Source organism: Zonotrichia albicollis, chromosome 2 (assembly GCF_047830755.1).
Source record: "Zonotrichia albicollis isolate bZonAlb1 chromosome 2, bZonAlb1.hap1, whole genome shotgun sequence".
Lineage (NCBI taxonomy): Eukaryota > Metazoa > Chordata > Aves > Passeriformes > Passerellidae > Zonotrichia > Zonotrichia albicollis.
Window position 1 is genome coordinate 106,596,277 of NC_133820.1, and position 20,541 is coordinate 106,616,817.

Sequence of the window (20,541 nt, forward strand, 5' to 3'; positions counted from 1 at the left end):
GAATATGAAACTGCAGACAGGAACCATTAACCTACCTAAAATGCCAGACCACCACAGCACATATGACAACCAAACCAAAAGTAAAAGCCACAAATCCATATTAATACACAAAATTCGTATTAGCTGCATATGTGATACCAGTACAATTACAACCTAACTTATCTAATGTTAAATAACAAGTATATTTTTCTTTGCATTAAATTGTAACAGAACTCATTTACTCAAAATAAATAGATGCTTTTGTATTGACAGTTTGTTTAGCTTGTTTAGATTAACTCAATGAACTTGGTGTTATTCATCTGTTAAGTTTTCTTCTCACACTTGTTTCTCCCTGTTCCTTCCCCCTTCTGTATCTTGCTATGTTAAACCTAAACAGGACCTTGCCTCAAACCTAGTTTGTGCAGAAGAAGAATTCAATGGGCCTCCAGAGATTAAGTTAGGGAAATAAGACACTGTGGAACAGGAAGGTGTGGGTTTGTTTGTTTGTTTTTAGAGAGACCATTTCCTTACATGCACACCTACCAATTCTTTTCAATTGCTTTTGGGCTTCAGGGAGACTAACTTCAGGAAATAACTATCAAATGTCTTACATTAATTTACTTGCAGACAATAACTTAGTCTTGAAGTCAGGTTTTGTTCACCTTCCAAATATTTTCAGATTTCTTACATCTTCTTTGAATTTTGAATTATAAAGTTAACTAGGACTGCTTCTGTAATAAAAAACCTTGATAGTAAATATCTAGCCAAATCTTGAGCTGCTGAGGAAAAGTGCTTCAAAACACTATTGCCAAGAACAGCAAAAAGTTTATAAAATGCTAAAAGCATACATTCATTGTGACAACCTTCCCATCTAAAGGAAACACATCCAAGCCATAATCCCTACCCTTCTTTAATCCCCTAAAAAAAGCCCTAAGAAAGTAGTATATCCCCATCTTAAAAAAGCTGAAATCAAACAAAAAAAATCCCCAAAAAACAAGCCTCAAAACATAAACACCCCAAACACACAAGCTTATATGGAGTCCCTATTCCAGCTTTGGAAAATGACTGAATGCTGCTGTGTTTAATTTTTTAGTCTTGGATGCGGTCCCTATCCAAAGCAGCATTCAATCATTATAAAGAGCATATCTATACAAGTACTGTAATAAAAAAAAACCTTAGCAAATCACACACAATAGTCAGCTGCTCTGTCAATCAGCCTATATAAAACCTCACTTGACTTTCAGGACAGTGTAAGCTATCTCTATTGGTTAAAAGTCTCTAAAAGACAAAGTGTTCATTTTAAGCCACCCACTCTGAAATCCAGGTCTCATTCCCTGAGCCAGACAGTGTCATGACACAGAAGATCCTACATAGAAACAACAGCAGCTGCTCCCATTTTTAATGAGCAATATATACCAGTCATGTTTCAGTGGAATATACAGAAGCCATACTTCAGCAGCCTGCGGTCTTGAGGTCTCAATGACTCCAAGTATCTTGCCTGATCACCACTTGTAGTCTTTGTTAACTTTGCAAACTACATTTCTATTAGTGTCTAGTGGAGAGAATCCTCCCAACATCTCTGTTAGGCATGCAAATAAATAAGGTCCAATATCCACTCACACTGAGACCACACAACCTAACAGAGAGTGGCCACACTGAAACCCCTGGCAGGAAGGTAAATCACAGCTGGGTGACTGCAGTACTTGAGCTCATATAACAGCCCAGACACTTTTATCTACAGTCTTCCTGCTGTCTAAGGCTAAGATTAGTGGCACCAAGCTTGCTGGGAATCTCTTTTTTTCCCTCTGAGAAGGACTCTTTTAACCAACTTGGGCTGCTCACCTTGCAGGAAGCAATGGAAAAAAGGTGAAGCCTGGTCTCTGCAAAGCCTACATAAATAACAACTTGGGCCAGCCAGCAACTATGTTTATTGCTTTTCTGTCTACAAATTGCCACAGATTCAAAGTCAATGCATATGTAAGCCTTCAGGAAACTAAGAAAGCAAGCATTGGGTAGCAATGTTGTGCTAGGAAAAGTTGTGTTGCTATTGAGTGAACTTCACAGCAGTACCCCACAATGGATTAGAGCTGTGAAGTGAACACCCTTTCATCAGGGGAGCTGCTTGCTCAGACAAAATTACAAGCTTGTCCAAACACTGGAAGAGTCAGCAAAGTCACTTTGAAAAGACAGAAATACACAGAGAAAAGGATGAATAAATCCAAACAAGGACACTGCTCTGATCATTCTACAAGGCTGCAAATTTATAAAGAAAGGCCACAGAGGACACCTGATGCACCTGGTAACCAAGAAGGTGTAGAGCGCAGAGCCAGGTACCAGGCAGAAGGTATGAAACTATGAAAAAGGTGGAACTATGAAATCAAACTGATGAAATGTTTCTTCAGAAGCTATGAAAACCTTGCTTTCACCTGCATTTGTCCTATAGCACCCACCACGGCAAAGCCAATTGCTTTCAAAAATCCAAACCTTTTTTCAAGTACCCTCAAACAACGAAGTCAAGACAAAACAAAGTAAGAGGAAAACCACAACAAGTAATGAACTTGTTATTATATTTTTATTATATTATTATTTATTATTATTTATTTATATATATAATATTTATTATATTATTATTTATATTATATTATTTTTATTATATTATTACATTAATGCCAGAAACCATTTCTTCAGTTTGAAGTTGTATCTTCTGAAAACATTGCTTTATCAAAAAAATTCCAAAACAGCAAAAGCAGCATTTGAGCAAACTGACTTCAAACAGACCTATAAAGCTTTTCACTGTTCCTCCTCTGGTGTAAAGAAAACCAGTGCTCCACTATAATACAAATTGTATTAATAAAAGTCTTCCTACTTGCCACCGTGCATCTTTACAGACTAAAGCTCCCACTGTAACTAGGATTTCCCTATGTTGGAAATTAATTACAGAAGTAGTCCTGTTCTTTACCCTTTAAATGGAAAGGACCTCATGAATAAAAATCTAAACTTGAGCAAAACCTGAATTTCCAAACACATAAGGAAAAGAGAAGCTGTTAAAGTCTTAAGAAAAACAAAACAAAACACCAAAACCAAACAGAAAACACAAACTTAAAACAAGAAACAAAACCAAAAAACTCAAAATCCTAAAACATTCCCACAAGTGATATCTGTAGTTTTGTAAAATAAACCTTCCCAATTCCTTTCTTCAAAAGCAGAAATTAAACCAGTAAATCAATAATAAATTCGGCCCAAATTTGCTTATCCAAATATTGTAAACAGAACTAGCAAATAATTCTGCATTACATAATATTGCTGTGATATAGTAATTATCACTTACCCTGACAACATCTCAAATATAAGAATTCCTAGGGCCCACCAATCCACAGCTCTTCCATGACCTTTACTTTGTATGACTTCTGGTGCAAGGTACTCAGGAGTGCCACACAGAGTCCACGTTCTGGTTGTAAAAGAAGGGGGGAAAAAAAGCACAAAACAAACAACAATAGCAGATCAAACTGGAACTGAAATAACAGTTACAGGAAAAACCAAACACACACATAAGAACTACCTAACATACCTACCTACGTATTTACTATACAAAGGAATAGAGAAATAAGAAAGACCTGTACAAGATTTAAACAGACTGCTTTGATGATGATGTCCAATTCTCCTGGAACACAGATATGTGCAAATTAAGAAACCTCCTGTTTCAGAAAATACCTGTGCATAGTTTCCCAGCTAGTGCTGTGGTACTCCGTCCATTAAGACTCTACATTGTTTTGAATTATTAACAGTGTTTTTCATGGACTCCTGACAGGCCCAGCAGAAGACAAGCTTAATGGCTTTTTCCAGAAAAACAAAGTTTCACTTAGAAAGAAGAAAAGGAAAGGAGGGAGTTTTTAAAGCAGTAGTAGTTTAAATCAGTAAATAATAGCACATATATGAAGACTTGTTTTACAATCCAAGTAAAGTTTTTCAAATAGTATTGAAATCTAACCTGTCATTACTTCCACAATATTCATTAAAAGGGAAGAAACATTTGTATTTTTAGTTATTTAAAATATTTACAAGGTATAGTCAAGCAAGTGTGAAATAAGTAGGCAATACTTTTTGTGATCTATTTTTAAGTCATATTTAAGCATAGCTTTCTATGGTAAGGTCAAAATAAAACTTATATTGCTAACTAACTGAAGCTCAAGTTCTATAAAGACAAGAAACAAACTGAAGTTAACCAGTTATGTTTACAAGGACCAAATTATATTGAAACTAAGAATATTCTGATGCAATTTCTTCCAGAAATGTCAACTTTTCATTGTAAAAATGCCCATGTAGAATTTGCTTGGCTTCACTCCCTTGACATAGGTTTAAATATACACTTGAGAGAAAAAGGTCCTCTCATTTTGAATAAATTATCCTTCCCTGGCAAGTCAGAAGAGGAAACTTTGAAAATATGCTCACTTATTCAAGAGAAATTGAAATCCTAGCATAGAATAAGAAAGAAAACTGTACCAGATTTTAAAAGGAGCTCTAGTAAAATATGACGAAGACTATAATCATAAATGGTCACCGCATGATTTCTAACTTGCACCAAAAAATCCTGAGTGTTTGTGAGAGGAAGAACTTCCTCCAATCAAACTGGTAACATGCTCCTGAACAAATGCATTAAGATGAACAGCAATCACCTACAGAAGTAATACTAATTCAATTTCTTTTTTCTGAGAATGCAAGGAAGATGATTGTTCCACCCTACTCTGTGCTGATGCGGCCTCACCTTCAGCCCTGTGTGCAGTTTTGGCCATCACAATGTAAAAAAGATTTTAAGCTACCTAACAGTGTCCCAAGGAGGGCAATGCAGATATTGAAGGGTCTGGAGAAGCCTTATGAGGAGGGGCTGAGGGCACTTGGTCTCTTCAGACTGGAGGAGACTGAGGGGAGACCTCATTGTGGTCTTCAACATCCTCACAAGGGGAAGCAGAGGAGCAGGCACTGATCTCTTCACTCTTGTGCCCAGTGAGAGGACTCAAAGAAACATAATGAAGCTGAGTCAGGGGAGGTTTAGGTTGGATATCAGGAAAAGGTACTTCACCCAGAGGGTGGCTGAGCACTGGAGCAGGCTCTCCAGGGAAGTGATCACAGCACCAAGCCTAAGAAAGTTCAAAAAGTGATTGGAAAATGCTCTCAGGTACATGGTGTGACTCCTGGGAATGTCCTAGGCCAGGCCAGGAGTTGGATTTGAGGATTCTGACGGGTCCCTTCCAACCTGGCATATTCTATAACTCCTTACAATATTTTAAAGGGAGCTTTTGTTTCTGTTTTTTTTTTTTTTTTTCAGTTGGGTGTTTTTTTTAAGCCTTGAACATTTGATTCATAAAAATAAGATAAAGGAAGGGAAGCTGTACAGTCAGTTAAGGCTTTAGCTGAAGAATTATAACTTGAATTTAAGTTTCAGTTTACTAAGGCAAAAGCCAAATTATTCCAGCTAAACTGTTAGAAGTGTTAGGCACACTTTGCATCCAATGCACTTCAAGGCTCTTGAAATGACATTTTTAAGTGTAAATAATACATTTTTATCATGAATTTATCCAAAAAATATGAACTCATTTTCCAAATCAAGGATACTGAATTTTTACATACAGTGCTGCTTTACACTACTGCCATCTAGCAGCTGCCTAGGATAGACTATGGAATTAAGAATAAGAGCAAAGCTCTGTCATCTTTTAAAACAAAGTACTTCTCCCTCTTCCAAATTAAAAAAGCTGTATCTGTCATGTGGCTTAATCACACCGACTTAGGCAGCTATGCAAATGAAGCTGCTGACAGTTTTACCATATTTTTATTCAAGCAAGAGGAAAATCGTGAACATAACTTGAAGTTTCCTAGCTGCACTAGGAAATAAAATTTATTACTACCACATTAACTACTTCCTTAATTTCAATCAGGAAATGTATGTTTACTAATTACACAAAAACTTGGAACTCATGTTCTTTTTTAAGATATGCATTTGTGCCGTAAGATCCCGACTTGTGTTTCCTCTTTTGCTGGCCATGAAACAGACTATTTAGTATTTTGGAAAACACATCAAGTAGATGCTACAAAAAGATAATATGTTAAATTATTTTTTAATCATTACTATTTTATGGCTACTGCATATTTATCTGAAATTCCAGATAACTTATTTGAACATAAATTACAATGAAAAAAGGTAAGAATAGATTGTTCCCTTCAAACGGCTGCAAAATATTCAGTCTTCTGAATTTTCAAGATAAAAGCTGAAATACAAGAAATTGGTAATTGATAAGCTTGAAAATGTAATTTTAAAACATGAAATATAGAATCTACTCTGGTTAAAAAGGTAAGCTACAAAATAATTTTGTGAAACTACTGAAGGGTACTGTGTGAAGAAGTTCAGTCTCGATGGTTAATGTGTTTCAGCATTCTACACCATTCAGCATCCATCTGTGTACCTGAACGCTTTTTGCATATGAGACAGATTTGTTTTGGTATTCAGGCAGTTTCTCCATAATTATATTTAACAAAGATTGTTTTGCATGCAGCCAACAAATATTTGTTCTGCAAGACATTCTTGCTTGCTTCCACAGTGACAAAAGATACACTTTGCAAACTAGACTTACTATGTCTTACATAGTCTTTCTCTCTTTAGCCCACTGCGTGGAACAGTCATGAGGCACATCCAGCCCATGCAACAACGCAGAACTGTCCCCAATATGTTTAACATTAATCACTTCAACTTTTTAGAAAGACTCATGGGTAAATTTCTTTTTTAGGAATGTAAACTGAATAAACTAAAATTAACAGTGAATAATATTCCAGAAAAAAGAAAAAAGATCACTCGAGTCTTATTTTTACCTGTCTTATTTAAATCTGCCCATAAAAAACCCCGTAAAATTGGATGCAGATTAGCCTTGTGCTTCTCTGAAAGAACATGGGAATTAAACGCCAACCCTCCAAAAATTCCCAAAAAACCCTAAACACCCAAATGAAAAAAAAAAAAACAACCAAAAACCACACAAAAAAAAGGAAATCAGAACAGAAAAAAAATTCAATAAAAGTACTATATCCAAAAAGTGGTATAAGCGTTTCAGAAAGAGAATGGTCTACAGTTGTAAAATTCAAAGGAAATTCTTTTTACAGCCTTCAGGTAACAGTAATTTATAAAACCCCCCTCCCCAACTTCCTTCCTGACATTGCCCTTTTTTAGAAGTAGTGGCACATCTATTTATATGAATGTACTTACAAGAAACTGAAAAGGTTATTAAGTCTTCAGTTAAGCAACATCAAGGTGGAAAAGAGAAGAAATAAACAGCAGCTGAGGCAAAGACACACTGTTTTGGAGAAAAATTCAGAATTTTTAAACATACACTCTGAGTGAAAAGGGAGGAACAAGGATAAACAGAAGGACATACCAACAAGGAACAGAAGGAGCAAAGAAAACCTCCTCTGTCTCTAAAAAGAAAACATTAAGAGTCTAGCCCTTCAGAAATTGTAGTAACAAGAAGGTACAGGTGCAGGCTGCTTTCCACAGTGGGAACATGAGCTATGAGCCAGACACTTTCTCTGAAGAGCAGCTTAACTGTAGAGGGACATGGTGAATATTTCATCCCTTTACACATGGCAGTGGGAAGAAAGGAAAATGTCTACAGAAAAACCCCAATTAAGCAGCTACAGAATCATTTGGTGAAGTATTACGTATCTGGAAAGTGGGATCATATCCCAAGTCTTCTGCAGACCATGTTTTCATTTATGTAAAGTGTCCTCTTTCTAGGGATGTCTCTGCTGATCCTGAGAGCAGGTTACCTCACAATGTTTAAAGAACACAAATACTTCAGGTCTTCTTCTTGCCATTCATGTATGCTGTGTATATGCTCACATCTACACACTCACTGACACCCATACACATAAGAGTCATGTGTACAGACATTTGCCATGCATAAAAATGACAATATCTCCTATAATTTTGATCAAATAGCCTATGTCATAAAGAAAAGCACCTACTGGAGGGCACTAGTGAATAAAGGGTTTATAACTGTATATTTTTACAGTGACAAAACCAACATTGTGAAAATGACTTCAGCTAGTGGGGAGAATACTATGTAGTTTCAAAAAAAAAAAAAACACACCAAAACCCAGTAACACAAAAAAATAAACCAGATTTGCATAGGCGCAACCTGTGAAGTCTTTGCCACCTGTGCTCTAACTGATAATATTTTTGCTTATTTCAATTTTATGTTCTGCACTCATGTTACCTGTTGTACATTTGAAGGAAAATCAGCTATGAATACAAAACTACTATAATCTTCTATGATCCAACAAAAACTGATCAACTCCACTGCCCCCAAGCAATATGGAGAACACAAACCCAATTAAAACCAGTAGCAATAATCAAGTTTGATATCCTAAAATATATCTGAACAAATTTACTCTTAGAGATTCATCTACCAAATTGAAAAATATACTCTGATATGAACAATCACCTTATTTAATGAAGGCTTACTTCTCTTGTGCCTTAAACCCACAGAAGCACAAAACACGAATTACCACTAGGCGGCAGCATATACATATAAAGAGCAAGTGTGAGTACTTGCATGAAAATGTCTTATAAAGAGATTGTACTACTTTCTTGCATGGAATATGTTAGCTCTTCCTGCAAAAAGCTTTTTTGCTTTAAAAACAAAGTATTAAAATGAAAGGCCAGAATCTGTAGGCCTTTTTACTTGCCCAGTGAAAACTTTATTCATATATTCATAATAAAATTCTATGGTTTTAAAACAGATTTTCAGACCTTAAAGGTTAATAGAACTTTTGATTCTATTTTGGGATATCATTGGTCTCATCTGACTTTTACTTCATAATGGATGCATTATGCAGCTTCTTGTTTCTGATAAGTAAAGACTTACAAAAGGAAGGCCTTGTAAAATCATGGCTCAGGCCTGTAACTTTGGTTAACTAGAAAAGGACTGTGGGAAGGAGACTCAGCTGAATTAGGGGTAGAAAAACAAGTTATGTAACCATGGTGTGTTCACATCGTGGTGTATGGTGGTTGAATTATGTTTGTTATGATTTAAAAGTATGTAGCTGCTAAAGCAGCATCAAACAGGTTGATGACTGAAGAGGATGAGCACCTATGTAACACCCAACTCAGCACCGTGCTGCCTCAATCTGAACCATCAAACAGAGTCTCCCTCAAGAGATGACTCAAAGACATACATCAAGCCTTGTCACACCACCCTTCTGATACAACAGGCTGGTTTTTAACTCCCTTTTCTTGAATCCCAATGCTCTTGTTTACTCTTAAAATCATGTATTATGGTCTTGAAAGAGTAGTCCAAACAGAGAGAAGAGAGAAATCACTGGAGGGGAGCATCTGCATTACCAAAACTTCCATATGCAACTAAAGCTAACAGTAATATAGAAGCTAGATTCAAATAAACCAGTGCTGCTGAAGCTGGCCTTATGGTTTCCGTCTAGGTTTTCTCAGTTTCATTTTTGCCACAGGCTAGTGAAAACTCTGTATCTAGTTTTAAAATCACTCTTCAAAAATCTCTAAAAGGAAACTAGAAGGAAACCTGAGTTATAAAACATATTCAGTATGTATGGAGGATTAACTTATGTATCTTAGTATTGGTTCATATTATTTGCCTGAACTCCCTTTTCCCAACATGACTGCTGAAAACTTAAATATACAAAACCAGCCATATAAAAATATTTTTCTGTCATGGCTTATGTGTGATATTGCTCCTGGTGATACCTAAGGGATAATACTGCTTTCCATTCCGCCATTTAAAGATTATAATTTCCTTTTTATTAAGAGATTTGATATGTGTGAACCTCATGGAGTGTTAAATCAAATGCTGAGCACCTGAAATCAAACATTTTTTTCTAACTATTTAGCATGCAAAATGTAATTACCAGAACAAAACCTAACTTACCTGTCCACCAATTTTTTTGCAAATCCGAAGTCAGTAAGCTTGATATGTCCTTCTTTGTCTAGTAATATATTTTCAGGTTTTAAGTCTCTGTAAACTATTTCTTTGGAGTGCAGGTATTCTATTGCACAAATAATTTCCGTCGAGTAAAACAGTCCTGTGCTGTTGTTGAAACGCCCCATGTTGCGCAGGTAACTAAAAAGTTCTCCTCCTGGCACATATTCCATTAGCATATATAAAAAACGTTCATCATGGTTGGTCCAAAATCTGTAACAGAAGCATTGTTTTAGTGAATAAAGAAATTATGTCTTTGATTTGCTTTACAAGTCAATGTCTGTAAAATGGCCTCTGCTACCTCAACTGTGTACGCAACTAATTTCTGATTCCTTGTCTGCAAACATTAAAACCTCCAAGAATCCATCAGGATTATGTAACACATTTGAGTAATGACCTTAAACTACACTACAAAACCAGATAGCTGAGGGTAAGTACAGCACAGGACAAGAAAAACTCTAATTGATAGATTCTGTTTCATCATGCAAAACAGGTTTCTTCTAAGCACCAAATAACTGACTCGATATAAAGATTAGATATTTTTTACACACCTTGCATTTTATATTCTCAAGCATTACCAAAGTGATGGGGGTAAGCAGAATCTGCTTTTGTAAAGACTTTCATGACAATATGTTCAAAACCAGACATCAAAGAGTTGTCCTCCTGTCCTGTGCCTTCCTCCCCGGAGATACACAATCCCAACTAAAGCATCAGATGACAACCCTTGATCTTTCACAAAAACAAAAATGATAGCAGAACAAGATTCATTTCTGTACCTCAGAATTAATCCAAGGATAGGTACCTTCCATTCCTCAGATTACAACCTTTAATTTAAGAGCTATTTCTGGGGTAGCCAGAGAAACATAAAGAACAGGTATAGAGGAAAGAAAATAATTATATGTGGCTTTAAAATGTTTCATTACAGAATATAGGAATCTTCTCTTTTACATTACCCTAAATTATCTTTTATTTCATTCTATCTACATTAAACAAGTTACCTTATCCCTAAACGTAGCTCAACAGTTAAGAAGAAAACAAATAGGTGGTAACATCTTGAAGAACACTGCCATTTAAAACAAAGAACTATCCCTAATTCCATAATAAAAGAGAGAACACTGCATCTTTACCTACTTATTGGTACAGTCATACAAGAACAGAAGCTACTTCAGCCTCTAGTCAGTGCTTCTGCAGTACCACAAATACCTCGTGGTTAATCAGGGCACAGAGCCTCAGGTAAGGTGAGCAGGAACTGAGCTCCACAACACGTGAATGACTTTGAGTCCAGAAGATTTTATTTTTGACAGCAGCACTGTGGCAGCCAAGGGAACAAGAAAGACTAACAGACATGAGCTACAGCTCTTTGATTCCCTCAGTGATGGAGAAAGCAGAGCCCAAGCTTGTCTTCTGCTTTTATGGAACTTCTTCCCTATCACAGTCAGCAACATCATTAATTGGCTCTTGGTGATCACAGCATCTTTACAGACTACACAAAAACACTCTGAAAATGTATTTTATGTAATTGGGCAAAGTTATACCTAGAATAAACAATGAAAGAAGTGTAGAAATGGGTGAAAAAAAGCAAAACACCTATATATAGTAGAGGAAGAGCAAAATCTGACAATACGGAGGGGAAAAAAATGGAACTTCTGCATCATTAAGCACAGAATTTTTTACAAGAATTAATTTCTTAAAAAACTGACTCTTAAAGGTTTGTCTATCCACAGAAAAATGGACACATTATTTGGTATACATTAACAAGAGCAAAATGAAGAATTTCTGTACTTGCAATTCCAACTGCTTTAAATGGTAATGTAATACTAAAAGAAAACAAAAATCACAGAAGCTGTGATTAGAATAACATGTGGTGTCATTAACTCTACAATTCAGCTTGCTACATAAACTTCAGATGCCACTTGAGAAGTCCTACAGACAAACAACCTGTTTCAGCTTAAACAGCTACAAGACACAATTGATTTTTATTAATTCTTCCTCTCTTCAAAAACATGTCAACATTACATCTCACTGTGAAGAGCTGCACCACAGTGAATATGACACATTACTCAATTGTCAGCAAAGATTGCCTAGCAATCTCCAGTGATCAGCTGTTGCAGAAGCACTTAGGAAGCGTTTAGAAAAAAATTGTTTAAAAAATACATAGATAAATAACGCCAGTGTCTACAGAAAAACTGTACCTCATCATATTTAGAATAGGCATTTGTCAAAAGTAACAGGTAAAGGAAAAAAAACCCCATTCTTTTCCAAACACCAGCATACAATTATGTGCAGCATTACTTTATAATTTTCCATCATAAAATCCTGAAATACTATGCTGCACTGACACCAAAGGACACCATCTTTATCTGTGATGGTGAAGCTAACTGAAAAGATAAAAACCAGACCATGTAGATCACACACTTTAAAGGCATTAAAGCTGAACTATATAGTTTTTCCCCATTTTTGTTAAACACTTACAGTAAAATAATAACAGATAAAAAACCAAACAAATTGGGCAGGAGGTGGCTGAAAAAAATCTTTTAGTCACACAAAAAACTGCAGAAAGTGTTGTCATACCATCTAGTGATAATCATTCACAAAGGTTTGTTTAACTTAAAGCACATAAATATCTTTGTGACTTAAATTTTAACTACCTCACTTCAGCTATGTGGCTTGGAGTCTCCTCTGACAAGGGAAAAAGGCATCACATAGACAATTATATGAACATAGCTGCTGATGCAACATACCACTGGACATTTCAACAGAAAAAGCAGAGCTCCAGAAGACATGAAAGATGTTTGCTTTGCATAGAAAGAGAACTATTTAAATTGTGTCCTTTGGCAACTTGAAAAATCTGATATTTTGTAAATAAGGTGTGAATGAAATCCAGGAAAACTGCCCTAATTTGGATTTTTAATCACTTCTATATGAACGTGAATTCTCCCTGTCTCTGACATGTCACCCAAATTTCTCTACTCCCACTGTTCCTGACACACAGACCTGCTGGGATGGGGTTTGTCTGGGAATTTGTTCATTGTTTTTGGTAGGGTTTTTCTTTCAAGATGTACATAGATAGATATACAAAATCCTGTTCCCTCCATTCCATCCATACTTCAACCAGTCTAACCAGATGTACTCAGCTTCTCCATCTTGCTTTCTTCCATGAATCTCAATCTCTACATATTCTAGAACTTGTCTTACTGATACTATGCCACATACAGGATTTCTGAACGCCAGCTGGAAACTAACAGCATCGTGATGCTGGGAAAGCCAACACCACACCAGGGAAAAAGCCTCCTCCTGCAGGGCTCATTCCATCTTCTGAATGACTACCATGCTGTTCCCTTCTTCTTCTTCTCCCTCTGGTACTTGCTTAACCCTGGCAGGAAGCTGCACTCCCTGCAGCTAGATTAACTAATGCTAATTTTGTCTAATTCTATGTAAAACTGATTAAGGCAGGTAAATGGAAACAAATCTTAGTTAAGAGCCGGCCATGAGAAAACATAAATGGAAATTAACCTGCAATTACCAGAGGTTTAGTTATGCCATTAATAGATACAGACTCAGATACACTAGAAGCACTGTGGTGCTGTGAACAGAAAAGTATGAGAAAAGTTCTCTGTTTAACAATGGGACCACTGGGATCATTAGAGTTACCTCAATTCCACTAAAGAAGAAGTATTCCTTATGAACTGTGTTTAAATAATGCTTCTCAATAGGTTCCATCACTTAACTTGAAATACAGGAAAGTCCAAAAAATGCTGCAGTTATTTAAACTCTTTAAAAATAAAGTTTGCAGAAGTTCATTTAAGTTTTTAAAAACTTGCTATAAAGTCTGGGAATATCTTTAGCTATTTACCAATATCTACAACACATTCACGTAGAAATACTTTCATCACAATTCTAACATCAAGAATCATTCTAGAAGTCATTTTGATGAGGCAAAGCTAACAATTCTTCATTAGTATTTTCCTCTCACTTCCGAAAATGTTTCTTCTGCAGTGCGAAGATAAGAGAGAAAACACCTTATAATAAATTGTTTCAATGTTTAAATACTGCCTCTTTATTTTTAAATTCTTGATTCTTCTAAAATATGTATTTCATTCCAAAGTCTATTTTAATCTAGATTACATATGAGAAACTAAATACTCTGTGTCAGTAAAGTACCTAAGAACTTGCAAGGAGATTCTGGAGTACTTTAACTGCAATTCCTGTATGAGTAAAATGAATTAAAAAAATAAAACAACTTACAATCTGATCAAAAAAGGGTGGTTGACTTCTTTCAAGACAGACTTTTCATTGTGCACGTGTTGCTCTTGCTTCAGTCGAATGACATCAGGAATGCTCATTACTTTCAGTGCAAAGTAACGCTTGGCCATTTTCTCCTTCACCAGGTGAACACGTCCAAAGGTACCTGTGCCTGAAAAGTTGGAGAAGAAACATCAACTTAGCATAAAAAGGGAAAAAGAACAAAGATAATTTGCTAAATTAAAACCTACAAAAACTCCAATTATTCAGGTGAGGAGATTATAAGATTATAAATTTAAATGTGCACAGAGAGGCAAAGCGATTCAGTGGATAAGGAAGTGATGGGAAAAAAAACCATAATATTTGCTGATCCTTCTAAAAATTAATACATTTTTTAAAATCTGCTTATAGTGCTCAGTGTTATATCACTTGGAAACAGCAGCTGTCTGGCACCCTTTTTGGTTCTTTACAGTTAATGTACTCCTTTTTGAACTCACTTTAAAAAATAAAGAAGGAAAAGAAAAACGTAGTGACTTTTAAACAAAGCATTAGGCATTTCTCTATTCAACAGTCACTAAAGTTCCTTTTTAGTGCATTGCACTCAAGACAATCATATATAACTGAACTGAGTATCTCTTAGTTTGAAATCAAAGTTAAAACTGGCACATTTAGCCAGACTGCTATTTGTTGCGCAGCAGTTTTACACATTTGAAGACCAACACAAATTTCAGCTCATTAGGTGATTGCTTACTGTTTTTCTGCTCATTAAACAATGACACAAAGGTTCCATTACAACAGTGCACCTATCTTTTTAATCCCATTCTCAGACAGCAATATGTACCACTATAAAGGACAGCTGGCATTAAAACCAAGCACCTAACTTGTGAAAGGTCCCTCTCTCCAGAAAAGTCAAAAGCTTAATACTTCAGCTCACTATCATCCCCTTACTTGCACATACCCTAGGAAAGGCAGCACACAGACCTGTTGCAGTATTATTAACTGCTTTGTAACTTGATTTCAGATTGTGTTGATCAGTTATGACCAATTTATAGCAAAGACAATTTCCTAAGATGTGCAATAGGTACAGGGAAAGGAGTGTGTATGTGAAAGGAAATACATTTTTAAGAGATAGGTAGGAGCAAGAAACCAACAAATGAACTTCTATAATTCCATTATTGGGGAAATGAGAAAAAACAATTTTTTTGCCTCTGCTAGCTTCAATTTATGCTTGCAGTATTTGTTTTCTGTATGTGGATTCTCAGCTAAAATATTTTATGTTATTTAACAGTTTTTCTTTCCAATCACTTAAAATGTTGTTTAAGACAGCGTTTACTAAAAACCACTAAAAACTACTAACTCCAGCAATCCAGTTTTATGGAATTTGCAGCTCCACTATAAATACAGATTTCAAAGCCAGTTTTCAAGATAAAAGTTCTCACTACACAAACACATCAAGCATTACCATTGTCCAAGCACAAAAGATTCTATCAAGGAAGTTTTACATTCCCACCTGTCCTGAATTACAGTTCTTTAACCATGAAAACTATATATAGATCTCAGAAAAAGCCTGCTTTTATAGCAAAGTAAACCATCAGGTTACCCTGGAAAATTTATCATGCAATGAAATCCTTTAACAATGTACTCATATTACATGACTATATCTGCAAACAACTTTATTTGCTCAGGGACAGGCTTCTGCAGTAAAAAACCTCAAACAAATAACATAAACCCAACAAACAAACAAACACCAAAAATGGCCCAAAAGTTTCCAAGCAGAGACATCTGTTCAAACTACTTTAAATACTGATTACTTACATTTACACTGCATGTCATTACAGACAAAAAAAAAAAAAAGAAAATTAACTCGGTTATTTCTCAATTAGGAGCTGAAATTTAAATTTTGAGTAAAAACATTGTGAAAAATAATGATAGTCATATGGCATACTGAAACTAGAAACCATCTTTGATTTTTGAGACTTCCAAATGTAGACTCAAGGAAATTAACAATACTAACCCCCCATAAGCAAATGTGGTTTTACATGCATTTTGATACTTGTACAAACAAAGTGCTTCCACAGACATATCCAACAGGAAAGTCAAAAGTGAACACATATCTAATTGTTCCTAGATCTCTAGTGATTACATGTTTCAAGACTTGTTCTACTTGTTTAAGAAATTTTTATTTTAGAATGCTTTACTTTTCCTTATGCTAATAATTTCTCTTTACAAACCACTAGTCAGAAATAACAATAAGAATAGAAATCACAAGTTCCATCCAATTTCAAAGAAGAACCTGTCAGAGCCTTATTTAGCAATAGTTCTAACTTTGGAAACACTTTCTCTGTAAAAACACCTCTGCCAGGAACAGCAAAGCCTGGCAGGCTATTCCAGAATAGTGGCAAGGCCTAATCTACAAAGCCTCTGGGAAAACCAGACGACCACACAGACAGGCAAGAACACAGAACCTCCCAAACCAGTTTTATTGCTGAACTGATCCCAGGCAGGCTATTTTCAAACATCTTGAGCACACTTGCCAGCAACTATGAAAATCAAGACCATACAGACTGAGAAGGCATCTAGCACTTGTTTTGAGACATGTCTTCTCAAAATATGCATTTTCTCCCCATCAAGTCTTCTCAGAAAATCCATTAAGTATGCATTAGCTGGCAGTACCCACACACTCACCACTCTTCCATGGGACTAATTGCTATGCCTTTTTCTTGTTTTGTTTTATGCTTAGCCAGTCTTCAAATAACCAGGTAAAATTTGCATAAATTACTGCAATTAAAAATCTCACTTCAAACCTGCTCATACTTTTAGCCATTTCTGCTAACATTCTTTCAGTGTTCTTCCTTGCAATTGATAGGGAAGGTAGGAGGCTGCAACAAGATGTTATTGTGGTTGTTTAGCATAGGCAAGTGTATCTGTTCTATAAGAACAGGTTGTTGTGTTGAGTAGATGGAAATTCTGCCCCACAGATTCATAAAAAGAAAACTAAAAACCTGAAGCAGTAAGTGACACTGAGCAAGACAAAGGCCCAGCTCCATAAATTTGAGGGAAGATTTTTGGCAGCAAAAAGGCAGTGTTATTAATCTTCCATCAAGGCCCCACTCCAGGTGAGAAGACACCTAACTCATAGAACAATTTCTGTTAATCCTTATGAAAGAACTGTTCAACATTTTCCCCTGATCACCTCAGACTTCATCTGTGTGAACCAAATGAAGTTGACCTTTTGTGACAGATAAGTAAATATTCCTTATGATTACCTTAAAATGGAAATATTCTACACTTGTCTGTAAGAATTAAGGGAAACAGTGTTCACAGATTTGCACTTTAGTCTACTCATGTTTATTTCATATTTAGTTCAAACCAAGAGAATTCGAGGGACATGGTACCATTCTGGATTAGCCCTGGGATCTACCAAATACTATCCTGCTGGAGGAAGAGCAATGGCTTCATATACTCCCTACACATAGACCCCTGTGTGTTTAATTTAGTGCATGTTACCAGAGTTTCAGAGCAAAACAAAGCACCTACATGATAAGATCATACCACAAGAAAACAGCTGTTCTTACCAAGTCTGAAGGCAGAGTTGTAGTTTATTTGCACAGGCCCCTTCTCCCTGCTAAGGCATATGGTAAGTGAAGGGCTCTGGCCACCAGTAACAACAGCAAGAAGAGCACCTGTGCTGTTAGCAACACAATTCAGGATTTTCAGGACTAAATGGGCAAACAGAATAAAATATGCAAAATGCTGACCACTAATCCAGTATAATCTGTTTACAACAGAAACAAAATTCTTGGTTCCCATTGCAAATTTTATGTGGTTGTAGAGCTTGAAGGAATGCCTGCAATCTTCTCCATTAAGTAACCTTGTCATTTTAAACACAAAGAGATGATGCCAAAATCTGCAGAGGACCATCTTGGGCTATGTATCAAACACAAGTAGGGTACTTTCAGTCTTACAAAACAAGCTGGATTCGCTAATACCATTCAAAAACACCACAGCCAGTTTCCATTTTGTTCTCTTTGAAGCCTGACAGAAAAGAATAAAGAATGTGGGAATATTTCTGATGCAATTTCAGATACTTTTGATGCTAGGCAAAACAATCCTGCAACTTTTGATCAGCTAAAACAATTTTGTGAGTAGTCATGTAGTGACTATTTTGCTATTGATGTAGATGACTAATTTAATGCTTAGATTGCCTCTTTATTTGCTCCCATTAATCAGACCCAGCTGTTTTAATCCCCAGCTCTTTCTTAAAACCAAGTTTGCCTTGCTCAGATAGATACCATCTGTTTTAATGAGGAATAAACTAGGTCATGTGAGCTCTGTGACCCTGGGGGCTGCTTTCTGAGTCCCAGAAGGGTTGGCCCTGACTTCAACAGATGCCTACAAAAATCATCAGATGCATTCACTTTTATTTACAGTTAGAAGAAACGTTTCCCACTATGACACATTAGTCTTTACTAACAGCCACAAGCACAACAGACTTTACTCGGTTAAATATCAGATATTAACTGATAACAGATATTAAGTGATATGTATTAGATTGCAAACTAACTACTAAATGTGAAATTTTGTCTGCCATTTAATCGCTGTCTTTTTTTGGGATTGAACTTCAACAGGCTAGACTAGGAAATGAGGGTTGTCAGTTCTTGACAAAAAAGTGGAAAAGTGGCACAGCAAAGGAAAACCAGCCTGCCCAAACAGACTGGTAATCAGAAGATTAACACTTGGGAGAATGATTAGGGAAACCACAAGGCACAAGTAACTGAGGGCTTCTACAACAAAAGATGTGACTGGCAAATGAATAGGACAACTCAAAATGAGGACAATGACGATTTTGGACATCAAAGTAGCGAACTTTAGATTTTCATTCATGTGTCAACCCATTACCCAATGTCACTGAAAATGCCAAATACAGTGTCTTCACTGTTCTGTAAGCCAGCTGTGGATTGTTCACTGTAAATCTTAGATCACTGCTTTTATAGATCTTTATTACTTTAGAGGGTTCAGATTTAACAGTGAAACCAGTGAAAATTAGAGAAATAACAAGTTAGAGGTGGTTTTATAGGATGCCTTTTTTTTTGCCTAGAACTGGGCATCTCATACTGCTGAATCAACAAAAGAAATGTCTGATCACAATTTTTGTAAAGTTTTTGTATCCTTCAACGATACACACTGAAATCAGAAACAGTCTGATTAAGACCTTAACAGCACAGAAAACAGAGATGCACGTGTATGTTCACCATGGGCAGCCCTGCCAGATGAGCTTGCTTCGATGCTTCTCATTCATTTGTTGTGCTGTGATTCCATTTCCACCAAGCACCCCTTGAAGGAAGAAAATGACTTTCTATTTAGCAATAACGTGAGAGAGTACACAGCAAGAACTGTGCCCATCACATTCCAGGCAAGATCACTGGATTACCTGTTCCACAAATTTTATTGGCACTGGCACACCACTGGTTTTCTCTTTTGTTTTGGATGATACCCATACCTGTTGTCAAATCAATTGAAAGCTCAGTATCATTAATTCTTTACCCCAGCTCAGTTGAACTTAAAAAGAAAATAGCAATGCATATTCAAAGTACAGCCTACCTTCTGACTCAAAGGGGATGCTGCAAAAAATTTCCAAAGATCCCAAAGCCCTGGCAATTTTTAGGTTCTTTCTTACTTGGTATACAAGGACCCTGTAACAACACACCACTAAAACTACATTTAACTGCCTGGAATTCAGTTTAGTCTCTTTTCAATTTCATGCAAGATTCACACAAGTATGCCAGAGAATACCAAGAAGTTGTGTCAACAACCCTTGTTGTTTACCCACTCATTTAAATCTTACTGAACTACAATCCTTAAGAACTAAGGACATGGGAATCACCAGGCTAATTAACACCTATCAGTCAAGTTTCCTGTTTTTCCACATAGTTCAGAGACATTTCTGATTTCCAGAAAGTGCCAATCAACTGAACATCAATGATGCAAGTTCCTCTGTAATGTCAGGTTTTTGATTTTTTTTATTCACAAATTATTGTCTCTCTACAAAAATACTGTAAACATCAGGGTGCCCTGCCCTTAAGCAAGACACTCAGAATTCTTGAAAGTTTCTTCTGTCTCTTCATTATTTCTTTTCTAATTTATTTTGAAATACTAGGGACCAATAAATAAATGAAACCAGAAAGTAACCAGAGTGCTGATTATGATAGCCATAAATCCCCTCAATTTCTAAGCAGCTTTTAGAACACTGATTCTAAATGCATCTCCCTTCTCAAAACTTTTAATATCCACAATCTTCAGAACAATTCTAATAAAATTAATATTTCCATAC

The 20,541-nt window shown here is 36.1% G+C and overlaps 1 protein-coding gene across 1 annotated transcript in view; it reads right to left on the reverse strand.

The window, feature by feature from the left end:
- The window catches only part of PRKX (protein kinase cAMP-dependent X-linked catalytic subunit), a 56,121-nt gene that overhangs the window by 15,472 nt on the left and 20,108 nt on the right, over nucleotides 1-20,541 (reverse strand). Inside the window, exons 2-4 of the mRNA XM_074535975.1 lie at nucleotides 14,214-14,382; nucleotides 9,918-10,181; nucleotides 3,308-3,427 (exon numbers count right to left, since the gene is read on the reverse strand). Of these exons, the coding sequence (XP_074392076.1) occupies nucleotides 3,308-3,427; nucleotides 9,918-10,181; nucleotides 14,214-14,382 (553 nt within the window). The remainder of the gene's footprint in view (nucleotides 1-3,307; nucleotides 3,428-9,917; nucleotides 10,182-14,213; nucleotides 14,383-20,541) is intronic.